The sequence below is a fragment of the Lolium rigidum genome, chromosome 1 (genome assembly GCF_022539505.1).
Source record: "Lolium rigidum isolate FL_2022 chromosome 1, APGP_CSIRO_Lrig_0.1, whole genome shotgun sequence".
In the NCBI taxonomy this organism is placed as follows: Eukaryota; Viridiplantae; Streptophyta; class Magnoliopsida; order Poales; family Poaceae; genus Lolium; species Lolium rigidum.
The window spans coordinates 349,591,624-349,604,980 of record NC_061508.1 but is presented as its reverse complement, the minus strand read 5'-3'; the positions used below and the strand labels follow the sequence as shown (position 1 = coordinate 349,604,980).

The 13,357-nt window shown below is 46.4% G+C and overlaps 1 protein-coding gene across 1 annotated transcript; it reads right to left on the bottom strand.

Annotated features, from left to right (window-relative positions):
* Positions 1–337: 337 nt before the first annotated feature.
* On the bottom strand, positions 338–3,119 carry LOC124664867 (heptahelical transmembrane protein ADIPOR1-like). The gene is made up of 4 exons (XM_047202295.1): positions 2,547–3,119; positions 2,371–2,466; positions 2,069–2,123; positions 338–1,012 (listed from the first exon to the last, which is right to left on the bottom strand). The coding sequence occupies exons 1-4, from the start codon at positions 2,837–2,839 to the stop codon at positions 338–340; spliced, it is 1,119 nt and encodes a 372-aa protein (XP_047058251.1). The 5' UTR covers positions 2,840–3,119.
* Positions 3,120–13,357: the final 10,238 nt, after the last annotated feature.

The window sequence follows — 13,357 nt, the reverse complement described above, 5'->3', positions numbered from 1 at the left end:
TCTTGGCATTCTCAATCGTCATCCCTTTTTTACATCTTACATTGAGGCAAATAGCATGAGCATCTCTATGTACAGGTTCCGAGCTGTAATAAACAATTCCTCTTTCATCCATCAATCAACTCACCACAAGTAAACTGAACCCTACAAACAAATTAATCAATCTCGCAAGCAAAATGGCTTTGATTTTCACTTCTCCTAAATTTGTTGTATCATCATATGCATTCATGGTGATCGCCATTAGTTTGGTGGTATAGTACTTTGTTAAGTTGTGGGCAGATCTACATGCAAAGAGCAGGAGAGTGCCCTCTTCCAATGGCGGTATGGATGACGGTATCTATCACTTGGCCGGGCAGCCCATCTCGTCGCGGACCCTGAGGAACACGATGGCGGCGCCGTAGTGTGCAAGCGCGCCGGCGATGACTAGCAAGTGAAAGATCTGGTGGCTCTGCCCGCAGAGGTCGAACATGCCGGGCCTCCACCGCTCCGGCACGCGCGTGAGGTAGAACACGGTGCCGATGAGGTACGAGGCTGCCATGGCCCCCTCGTACGCCAGCGTGACGTTCCGTCGCGGCTCGTGCCAGTTGACGGCGGCGGCGTGCACGGCGGGGACCACCCCGGAGAGGCCCATCCCGACGAAGAGCAGGGCGCGGTACGCGCGGTACTTTCCGGCGCTGAGCCGGGGGGACATAAGCGCATACACGGTGGCGGCACCGGCGAGGGAGATGGCGGAGAGGTACACGAGCTGCCAGCGCGGCTCGCACTGGAAGATGTAGTAGATGGGAGGGAAGAAGGAGACGACGATCATGACGGCGATGCCGGTGTAGTCGAGGCGGATGAGGAAGAGGTTGAGGCGGTGCGAGTGGCACGACAGCAGGTGGCACGCGCAGCTGCTCAGCAGGCAGAACATGGTGCCGGCGAGGAACACGAAGAAGGGCCACCGCGTCGTCGGCCCGACCCCCGCCGCCGCCGCCATCGCCAGGCCCGGGCTCGCCTGCATAAACGACGCCGCGCCCTGAAAAAAAAAAGGAATTTGTCACACATGTGTGTCAACAGGAAATTATGTTATCACATCATGATTTTACCGTGTGCATGGATGATGCGTGTTTGTGTATGTTCTCGGTTGAGTGTACCGGCAGGCAGTCCAATCCAACTAAAACTAAGCCAGGACGCGAGCCGCGGGTGCCATGTGAAAAACGGATGGTTCATGGTCTCAAAACAGAAAGGTAAAGGGTCACACGGAATGATGTCCATGATCACGCAGGCAGCACCAGGACATCACGGTTAACTTACTTGACCGCAGCCAAAACTTGTGTCCAACTGAAGTGCATCAACAGAAAGTACATATGCGTGAATCGCTCTTTGATACTCCCTCCGCCTTATGAAACTTGTTTTAGATTTTTCAAAATTTAAAAATATCTAGATGCTATTTAGTGTTTAGGTACATCTCAATTCAGATAAGTTTTAGACAACATTCATGAAACGGAGGAAGTACATAACCGTGCAACTCAGAAAAGTGCAACTAAATCAATATTTTTGGCTAACCAAAACATAAAAAAATTCTGTCGACTGAAACACAACAAATATTTTATAGTATTTCCTAAAAAAGATGTGTGTATATTTTTATCGAGGTACCTTAAAAGATCTATGCATTTGAGCTAGCACGTACTTCATCATTTCCAAACGGATTTGTCTAGATTGGCATGTATCTACGGGTCTTTTAGTGTGTAGATATATATGAATCCAGATAAATCTACAAGGGCTTGTTTTGGAAGGGAGCGAGTGTGATCAAGTAAAGTGAGCCAGGATTGAAGCCCACACCCACCCGCCAAATTAAAAGTTCAGATCGATCACGCGGGCACATCGACATCGGACAGACAAGGCAAGATAGGTAACAGCAAGCTAGCTGGCAGCTAGCTAGGCCATTGATGGATGAATTGCAGGCAGGATCTCCTAGACATGTGGATCTACAGCTACCGGCATAGTACTAAGTTTTCACCATGCAAGCGCTGCAGTATATCTTCTCTAGTTAGTTACCACCACAATCAGAGTGTGAGAAGGTGAGACTTACAGAGATGACGTCGCCTATGTTGCTGGAGACGTTCTCTGCAACCTTTGAGATGGGCCTGCACCAAATCGGCTCTCTAGTTAGTCAGTTTCAACGGATCAGGGAGCAAAGAATATGCAGATTGTTTGGCGGAGGGCAGCACATATTGCATTCCTAACAGAATAACGAACTCATGATAGCTGAATAGTAGGTATTTTATCCCTTTTTGGAAATTAGAAGAAAACAAATTGAGTAACTTTCAGTCACAGAATCAATGATTGCAAGAGGTGTGCAAAGGTCGAATTAGTTAGAGAGAGCTTGATTACCAGGAGAGATGGCCGATGAGGTGCGCCACCTGGGGGAAGTACTGGCCGAGGTGCCACACGGTGAGCCCCAAGAACACCATGAACCCGAGCAGATGCCTGCAGATTCAGTCGCACAACTCTGTCAAAATCACATCGAGAAGAAGAAGCTGATGCTGAAGGAATCGATGGGTACATACGTCCAGATGTTGATGGTCTCGTTGTGCCAGGAGAAGACGCTGAGGAAGGCGTTGAGGAGGGGCCACTCGGAGCGGTAGTGGTTGAGGATGAACTCGTTCTCCTTCATGTACTCCGGCAGCTCCGCGTAGCTCACCAGCCGGTACTCCCTCCTCGCCTTCCTCCCTTCTGACCGCCTCTGCTGCTTGCTCCTCCTCTTCTTGCCTCCTCCTCCCTGCCTCGCCGTCGTCTCCTCCATGGCCAGCGCCGGCGCTTCCTGCGGAACGACGGTGGTGCCCTCGCTCTCCTGGTCCATGGCCAGCTGCTTCACACTTCTTCCTCTCTCCCTAGACTGCCCCTCTCTATCTCTGTCTCTCTCTCTAGATCGAGCTGCAATTATCTCACTGGAATTCCCAGAGATAGAATGGTAGACAGAGAGCAGAGAGGCTGTGTATGATAAAGGGGCTTGGGTGCTGTTGGCTGTTTGTTGCTGGGGTTAAAAAGGACACTCACGTATACTGTAGCGGAGCAGGTAGCTCAAGCTTGAGCAAGCAAGCCACGGAATCTATACGGCCGGAGTACGTATGGCCCAAAAACTCTTTTCTTGTGATGAAATAATAAAGGGGGGCTCTCTTCTTTATTCAATCACTCCTTTCTATTGATGAAAATAAATGGAGTACTGTATGTTTCTCCAGGGATCTTGGTGGCCACATGAGTGTGTACACATTCTCTTGAGTTGGTTCCAGATCGTTTTGGTTGCAATGAAGTTGAAAAAGACAAATGTAGGTAGAGCAGGACGGCAACCACATCTGATCACATCAGGGAGTGTTGTTGGTAGGAAAAAACGAAATGAAATGGCTGAATTGAATATTTTCAAAGGAGGGCCGACATAGCCAAGGAAAATTAACTGCATACACGTGGGCCCTGCCCATGGAGTACTTGGATTTTAGTGAGCACCACATTGCATTCTGTATTTGTTATAAAATATTTTTTTCTATTTCTGCATTTTTTAAAGAATTCTTTATTGATTTTTTTTAAAAGAATCAAATAGTTGTCAGGAAATATATAAGTTGGTACAAATTGGTATCTTTTTTAGCTCCTCCATCCTCATGGTAAAATTTACAAACAAAAACTTCACATTGCTTGCAGGATTGAAACCACGTCATATCTAATGAAAAATGATTAAGAACAACCGGCTGATCTCGGGGAGAAATCAATATGACTCCTGAAAAGAAAAATTGTTTGCTCCCACGGGCTAGGACTCCTCTCGGTCGTCTCCCTCATTTTCTTCATCATGTGCATCCTCTTGTCATTCCTTTCTCTCCCCCTTCTCTGTTCCTCCTCCCATAGTTGCTCCCCTGCACATGTGATCTCATCCTCTCTTCCACATCCAGGATGTTAACCCTAGATGAGATCTCATGGTGGTTTTGATATGAAAAACGAAGCTCATTTGTCTATACAAGCACGATTGGGGAAGACGGTGGGCTGAGGGGAACGGATTTAGGGTGACTCGAACTGGCACCGTGGGACCTCCGATGATGTGGGCATTACCCTTCGGGTAACTAATGTTGCACTACCTCTTGCGGCCCAACTTGGGGCCCATGAAGGCACTCGATGGCCAGGTGGGAAGCTACGTCGGTTCCTAAGAAGAATTCTTGAAGAGCAAGGCGAGAAGGCGAAGAATACAAGGAAATTTTAAACCTAGGACTCTTTGTAACCTAGTTGTGCCCGGACAGACCTCTCGAGACCTGGCTCCCAATATAAGGGCCAGGAGAGGGGTTGCCGAGGGGCACACAATCATAATAGCCATAGCCATCGTAAGTCTAGAGCTAGGTCACCGTAGAACTTAGCCTCTCGACGAAAGTCATAGTCGAAACCTTCGGCACCCCATTGTAACCGATATTTTTAGCAATCAAGATCAGACAAGCAGGACGTAAGAGTTTTACCTCATCGAGAGCCCCGAACCTGGGTAATCGCTCTCCCCGCTTGTTTGATAACCGATGTCTCGTGTCAGCCTACAGGATTCCATCTACCCTAAGCCCCTTACAGAGGACATTGCCGTAGAGTACACTCGACATCCGACGAGCCGGATTCATCGCCTTCGAGCCAATAGGTGGAGACGTCGCTGCCTCCATTGTTCAAGGTGGAGGCTAGTGATTTTTTGCAAACATTGTATGCTACAAATGGTGTTCCGATTTGTTGTAAACTCGTGTGTCCTCTATTGCTTGCAATGTTATGACATGTTGTGATCATCTTGGGTTATCTTAATATTGCAAAGTTGATTTGTGTTGTTGCATTAGTTGATTTTTTATCCTCTCAAAAAATTATTTTTGATGATGTATATTTTGTGACACCTTTTTTAACGTGTTGCTACAACCAAATGGGAGTTTGTTGCATACTTCGATTTGCTCTGCTGATGGAAGTCTTCGAAATGCTGCTGCATTTTTACAAAGGAATGGGTAGCAAAAAAAGGCTGAATTGGTAGAGATATGAAAAACAAGTCAAAATAATGAAATATGGTTGAGCAAACGGGATAATCATAATCGGCCGCAATATCAGACGCAGCCTTGCAGATTAATTAGTGGGTACACACACCTGTGTTCTAAACCTTTCTTCGTGCATCAACTTTTTTTTTAGGGAAAATGTACCAAGAATAGTTAGCCTTTCTTCAGCTTAATGTTTACACACATTCAATCCTATATGCCCCGGGACCTTTCTATATCATCAGCGCAGCCTCATGTGTATTATCAGCTTCATGTGTACACGGAACCTCCCTATATGTCCACGTAACAATCAAACTTATACATTCCAAGCCGGTCCGTTTTGAGGTTTGACCCGTTTAAGCTGTATACGGTTGGTCCTTTCTGGCCATCCATCTTCCCACCTGTCAAATTTAATTCGCCAGCACCGCCCCCTGTACCTCCGTGTGTAGCGTGCAGTGCAGGCAACCGTTGAAACTTTCTGACTACTCCCTCTCTCACAGTTTATAAGGCACGCGCGTACCCCTAGGTCGTAAATTTGATCAAGTTAGCATTCGTTATATGTTATAAAAATTATATCATTAGAAAGTTCAGATGTTCTATTTTCTAATGATATAATTTTTGTATTATATAATTTAAATTATATAGGTTAAATTGATGACCTAGGGGTACGCGCGTGCCTAATAAACTGTGAAGGAGGGAGTACTAGACCAGAGAGAATGATCAGCTGGAGAGTTCAAAATTAACCAGATTTAGTAGTTGGGAGCTCGCAACCAACTCCAGCTAACTTCCCCTCTCACCCATCTAATCATCTCTTATGCGGCGCTGACACTGAATTAATGGGCCACAGTGGACAACAAGAACTCTTTACGGTTCGGCAGCAGAGTCGCAGGGGGTCAAAGGTGACTTGATTCACGTTTCAAAACAACAATAACAAAATTGACAGGTTTCAAAAAAAAAGTTGGCTTGATTTGCTTCTACCGTTTCAGCCAGCAAACTATACGTACAACCCAAACCTGAAGAAAACCTTAGAACAAACATACTAACCAATCGGCAATTCTCATAGCAATTAAATGAGGAAATAAAATAAAATATTATGATACGGCGTTTAACCATGATCTTAGGTTAAAAAAGACTGTTAGGTCTCTGCATCGACGCACAAGGCCGTCTCGTCTTTGGTTTTCTAGCTGAACATATATGCTGATAGCATCTTCAGATTAAAGGATCCTAAAAGACTTGGGCACTCCTGAAATGCATATTCTCCTCATGAGTAAGCATATAAAATCGAGTTCGGACAACGACGCATGTGGCCTAGCTGCGGAAATTGCCGCCCTTACAGCTCACATTCTTTTTCAATGCCGATTTTTTTTTCTGGGATATGGATCATGGCGAAATATTGCCTTGCTCTACCGTCCTTCGACATGTTTCTGGGATATGGAGAACCAATCTGAGGTTGGGTGGTTTAGGAGGGTGGTTATACCCCCATCCGACCAGAGTTCAAACCCCAGGTTTGACATCTGTGTATCTTATAAAAACGGAATATTCATTCAGTGGGAGACGACGTTCCCGTCGACAACGAGACGTCTGTGGTGACTTCGTTAATTTCAAGATCCTATCCGCCGGCTCAGTCTTCCGATGGTGCTCATAGGGGTAGGGTGTGCGTGTGTGCGTTCATAGGGTGAGTGTATACGCGTGTATGTGAGCTTCTACGTTTGTATTGTGTTTCTCAAAAAAAGAAAAAACCGAAGGATTGCCAACTCACCGCAGAAACTCTACTGGTTTCTAGTCCATAGGAAAAGAAGCCTTTTGCATCAAAGGAGGGGTCCTACAGCTTAATTCCATAAAAATTTAAACACTCACATTGGCAAGGGTCGAGGGGCATTTTGTTGTATTGTTCTTGTGGTCCATCCAAACAACTATTCGTGCGGTTTTATTGTTTCTTGCAGTCCTAGGTTTTACGTTTCTATTCACGTGATTTCCTTGTTCTATTGTTTCTCAATCATGCTATACAAAGGAGGCTATGAAAAATGTTTCAAAGGTAAAAAGGGAATCCTCGGTGTATTCTCCCTTCTCTAAAACTCCAGACTACCAATGTTAAAAAAAAAAAGTAGAGGGATACATAATAGTAGCCAATTCCATCAATGTTCTAAATTCGAAATTTCGAATTCAAGTCCACGGCTAGGAAAACAAAAACAAAAAAGACAAAGTCATACGTGAATAGTAGCCAATTCCATCTATGTTCTAAAATCGGCGCATTATCATCATCAGTATTAGGGATTTTTGTCTTGTTTGTTTTACTGAGTCATGGATTGAATTTAGATTCGAAGTTTTGTATTAAGATAGAGATTTTCCAAGATTTTCATAACTTCGTAGAGGCAGGGACGGAGCCAAGGGGGGACGAGCGGGGGCGAGACCCCCCCTGACGATCCGATTTTCCCTCGATAGCGATTAGGGCGAAATCGTTAAAAAAAGGCCGACCTTCGTGAAGGGAAGACAACTCGCTCCGCATGCGACAAGTGGCGCGCTGTGGTGCTAGAAAATCTTTGAGAAGTAGTCTCCCTGCTCGCCACGTGTCGCAAGGGGAAGCAAGGTGGGGAGGAGGGAGGAGAGAGAAGAGCTGGGTTGTGTCAGTTTTCTCTTTTTTCCGTAGATTCGTTTTTTCAAAGTGAAATATCTTGAGAACCGTAAGTCCAAATGATGTGCCGTTTTCACTTTTGAGATCCTCTCGTCAAGATCTTCAAAACTAGATCCCATATTGATAGGTTTGGAGATACTTTTTTTTCGTACTTCCTATACTACTATGGTTGTACTCGTGTTGTGTATCTAACTATCTCTCGTCATTGAACTGATAAGTACTTCTGTTTTGAATGTATTTGGTGCATTTTTCCCTTTACTCGTGTGAGCAACTGTACATGTACTTGTTCGTGTGCGCGATTGTACCTGTGTTATGTGGACGACTGTACTTGTACTCGCTCGTGTAGGCGACTGTATTTACTCGTGTGCGCAACTGTACCTGTCTCGTGTGCACGACTGTACCTATACTCGCTTGTGTACGCGAGTGTACTCCGCCGTGCTGTGCGACTCGTACTGCCTCATGCGCGCGCGAATCGCATTGCATTCGCTCGTGTGCAGAATCGTACTCGTGTGGTACACGTAACTGTACCCGTGTGCGTGTGATTCTTAACTGTACCTGTATTTGCTACTGTACACGAATCTAATTGACTTTTGCACGCGCGCTTTTGCATTGCATGCGAGCCTAGCTAGTTTAGTACGTGCGCGCGTGAATTGATCTAGCCTAGCTAGGCATGCGACTGATGTACTTGTTGCATGTGCGCGGGTATTTGCCGCATGCGCTCATTAGCTAGCTTGTTTGGCCGCGCGGGCGTGCATGTTGCGCGGCGCGTACTCGCCCGGGCGGCGGGGCGTACTCGATCGGCCAGGTGTAATCGGTCGCGGGGCGTACTCGGTCGAGGGCCGCGCGGGTTTCGCTCGTCGTGAACTCGTGACACGTGTTGAGCTGTCGTACAAAGTGTGGAAGGATATTTTCCTTCGCGAAGGTTGGTCTCTACCTAGTGGTACCCCGATTAGGGAATTTGGCTAATCTCACTTCTGGCGACCATGTTCGCCCCCCCTATCCGTGTGTAACGTGGAGTCAGCCCAAGGCCCTTGAAACCCACCAGCTAATCTGCTATGAGCCCGCGTTTACAACCAGGTAAAGTCCAGCTTGTTCTAAATAAGAAAAGGTAAAGTCCAGCTAAGAGATTAGCAGAACACAATCTAGACGTGGGTAGTCTAAAGGGACCAGGGATTAGCCCACACTCTAGGGAGCATATCAGATCGGCTTACAACGTTTCATTTCTGCTGCATTGGGCGCCTACCTGACGACCGCCAACTGGAGATCCAACCTAAATTAATCGATTGAATCAAGATGATTAGAACTCAGATGGACGTGATAAGGAAGCAAGGTAGTTTACTCTTCTCTCAAATTTCGATTGAGTCTTTGTTAGTCTTCTAATCATCTCTCAACATCAGATTCATTTATGCTAATTAGATTTTTTCCTTGGTGCCTACTTGTGCTTATCCAGATATGGAGAGAAGTAAAGTAAGATGAATTTACAAGTTAATTAGGAAATCTCAAATTTGCTACTATGGCAAGCGATTGATTTGTTAACTATGGCGTGTCTTTCGCCTTAGTACATAGACCGGAAAAGAAATTGGTATGGTGGTCGTCTGCGATGAGGTAAATGAATCGTCACTACTCAATATAGTCGGAGGTCTGATTTAGAAAAAAAAAATCGCATTGCCAAATAATATTGCTAGTGTTTTGATAGAACTGCTACACTGGAGACTGCTGATAGAAAACAACATATACTTAGGTGCCCTGTTGAGAAAAAAAATCTTAGATATGACCAATATAATCTTCGCCCCCCTCATGGTTAAATCCTGGCTCCGTCCCTGCGTAGAGGTGTATGAGCCGTGGGAGTACCAAGAACACCAAGAGGTGGGGGCACAAGATTTTTCTCAAAGAAGTCAAGGTTTCTCTAACAAAGATTTCTTCCATGCATTCCTCAGTGTCTTAGAAGGGTTACTCGAACCAAACCTGAGTTTTCAACAAAAGACAATTTATATTTGTTTTGAAGCTATAACTATTTCCAGCCGACGTATAAAAGGATATATACGTACGCCATCTCTGCCTTTTTCAGGGCAAGGCACACATTGGTGTCCTTTGTTAGGTGACAGTGAAACTGCAACACGTGTGCAGGCCTCATTATTTTCAGTTCATACTTCTCGCATGCCCTTCCGCGCGCGCGCGCGCACACACACACACAATTCACGGGCACGACGTTGACGATATTGCTTGGCGTGTGCAATGTTCAGGAGACGCAGCCACCGTATCAGAAAATCCCGAAATCTCTGATGAAGTGATGATGGGTATGATACAGATGGCCAACCATAAACCGATCACCAATCACTCCAAGTCCAACTGCAAAATTTTCCCAGCAGTTGTAAGTTGGCGTCAACCGTATCTGTCCCTTCTTTTCAGCCATCCATCAGATAGGAACACAAGAACAAGCAACATGACAATGACCAAGTTTCCTAGAAACAAGTTAGAAAGTTTCTTTAAAAATTCGAATTTTTTTGGAGAGGACGAGATCGACATGATATTAACTGTTGCAGCTACTGCACCAAACTACATGTAGTAAACATGCTTTGGGTGCAAGCCAGACAGAGCAATGGCGTTTATCATCCACCAGACACAGTGTTTGCTTTGAGTACAAGTCATACGGAACAATGGAGCTTGTCATGCAGGCATTTATAAGATGGAAGCATTACCGTTGCCACAGTGATTTCCATTACCACCGACGATCAATCAGCAAGCTAAGAGATGGGTTGGATGTGATGTGATGTGTTGTTAATGCTATAAGTAACCACAAGATACTGTTTGGCGAATGGAATAGCTGACAACTTCCAGCAGGTCGAAGGGCCTGAGGCTGAACTTCATTAAGATAGCAAAAAAGGGAGGTACAAAGTTCTTGATACACACTGAGCTGAGGTAGCCGAAAAAGGGAAAACGAACAGAATGACACCGGCACTCTAAAACCCCAAGGAGTTCAGTACAGCCTCAGGCACCCCTTAGAAGTTTACAATGCAACCAGCTGCTCTCGAAGCACGAGGTCCTCGAAGATCAGCTCAAACACCTTGTCTGGCTCGCTGAACATTTGTTGGAAAATACGAGCATTGAGCTCCTTCCATAGCCTCCAGTGTACCAAAATGGTGACCGTGTCAAAGTCTCACCGCAGATTTTTCGGCACTCTCATTCTAGCTTCCAACCACCACTCTTCAGTGCTCCTGAAGGACTGAACCTAATTGCAGAACGAAATATCTTAACCACAATTTTTCACAAAGCAATGCATCAGAACTTTCAGAGGCAGAATGGAAGATCCTAACTAACACCCAACTGAAAATAAGTTTCAAATTATTTTTCCTGCTAACTAGTTTTCCCTCTGAAATTTCGTCGCATTTCTCTCACACTTTACACCCCGTTTGTTCTAATCTAGGTACTGTTCTTCTACGGGGTGGGCGAAAATTGGCTGGGCTGCATCCATAAGAGCATCTCTAGTGGAACGTGTAAATTTGGACGTGTATATCTCCATATACACATCCATATACACGTTGCCAAATTTTACACCTCTCAGTTTTTCAGTGGAACGTGTATCAGGACGTGTAAATCAGGACGTGTATATTCCAACGGCTATATTTTCAAACGGCTATATTCCAACAGCTATATTTTCCAACGGCTATATTTTCAACGGCCATATTTCTGGTCTATATAAACCACCCCGACGACCTCTCTTCAAGCATCTCTATCTGTGACTTCTCTTCTCACTCCTAGATTTCTCTATCGTCTCTCACGCAACACAATGAACACATCCTTTTGGGACATGAGTTCTTCGTCATCTTCATCTGGCGACGATGAACTCATACTTGCAGCATTTGCCGAGCGCGAGGAGGAAGAGAGGATGAACGCTCGACGCCACGGTGGTTCGAAGCATGGACGTCGAGCAATCGATCGAGGAAGAGATGCTCGGATTTGTTCTTCCGTGGGACGACTACTTCAAAGAAGTTCCTCGATATCCCGAACATTTGTTTCGACGAAGGTTTGTAACTAGTACACTTCTCTGCGATCGCCCATTTTTCATTTCCCCGTCTCATTTACTTTTTATACACAGATTTAGGATGTCCCGTGATTTGTTCAACCGCATAGCTAGTGGTATACTTGAGCATGACTATGATGGTTATTTTACGCAAAAAAGAAGTGCTTCTGGAGCTCTTGGGTTACATTCTTGTAAGTTATGAAGCTGGAGCATCAAATTGAGGTATGCAAACAGCCAAACAAGATTTTCTCTTCTCCTATCTTGTTTACAAATCAATAGTCTGATTAGGAAGCGTGTGTTCAAGATTAAACCATCAACCATAGAGTTATAATCATACAAAAGAAAAAGAGGAGATGCACAGGGTCCTAATCAACAGCGCTCCGCCACTGCCACTGTCCATGGCCAAATCAACAGGGCCGGCGCGGCCTCCCCACTGTCCACGGCGAGCGCCGCCGCCCTTCAAGCCGCACCCGCCGCTTGACCGCCGCCGGACCGTGGCGAGCGCCGCCGGCCCTCGGACCGCACCCCGCCCCTCCTCCGTCGAGCCGCCGCGGACCACTTTCTCCAGGTCGTGCCGCCGCGAGCCCTTTCTCCGAGTCGCGCCGCCGAGCCGCAGCACCGCAACACCTCTCTCCGCGCCCTCCCATCTACATGGCGCGCGCGCCGCCGCCGCATCCGGCGAGCCTTGCGGCCGCCCCGCGACTCCCCGCGCCTCCCCGCACCTCTAATCTACAAGCGGGAATGAAAAAGAGGGGTGGGAGAGAGCTCACGGAGGGAGTGGCCGCCGGCCCGGCGAGCTTCGACGGCGCTCCGGACGGAGGCGGGATGCGAGCGGGAGCAGAGGCGGATTGGGGCGTTTTTCCTTTTCCACGCGCGTGGTTGGGGCGTGTTTACTTCCACGCCGAGTAGCCTCGTGGATGGACGTGTATAGCTCCCACGATGGTATACACGATCCACTGGAGACCGATTTTGGGCCAAAAACGTGTAAACGGGCTTTACACATCCATATACACCATCCACTAGAGATGCTCTAAGAGTACATACATAAATATGTTGCGAATGCACGCCATTGTGATGTGAATCCTAGAAAAAAAAAACTTGTGCTCCTCTTCTGCCACCACTGGCCGAGCTACTTGAGGGAAACCCGGGCCATAGCCCGCCCAGCCTATGAGGGGAATTTTGTTTTATAGGTATGCATCTGTTCTAAAAGCCCACTTCCCAGCCCAGTCGATACAAGAGAACCTGAAATTAGTTGGATTATGTTTGTGGCTGGCATCGTAGCCTTTTTAGGGGACTGGCCTCGTAGCTTGTACTCTGCTTCTTGTACTGGGACTGGGACACACATAGGCGGATCTACCAGGGCTTTTGCCCGGGCAACCGTTCAGGCTTCCGGCCGGACGACAAACCTATTTTCGCTCTAATTTCATATGTATTTGATAAAAATTTAGCAAACTAAGCATGTTCGTCCAGGCTTCAAAATTTTATTGGGTCCGCCTATGGGGACACATCCATGGTAGTAGTCTAGGGCTGATGCGAGCCCTATCCATCTAGTGTCGTCAACACAAGAGTGTCTTGAACAGTTGAGATCAGATGATGGCTACCAAGAATTCATTGTCATGGTTATTGAATTTTGTGAAAACCATTCCATAGAGATTTCTAACTTTGAAGAAATCTACATTATTGTTTTGCCCGGTCATT

Excerpts from the sequence above, each read along its gene's own strand:
- LOC124664867 (XM_047202295.1), bottom strand. The coding sequence starts at position 2,839 with ATGGACCAGGAGAGCGAGGGCACCACCGTCGTTCCGCAGGAAGCGCCG. Across the intron at positions 2,467-2,546 it reads GAGACCATCAACATCTGGAC|GCATCTGCTCGGGTTCATGG; the intron begins GTATGTACCCAT and ends CTGAATCTGCAG. Across the intron at positions 2,124-2,370 it reads CTCATCGGCCATCTCTCCTG|GCCCATCTCAAAGGTTGCAG; the intron begins GTAATCAAGCTC and ends GATTTGGTGCAG.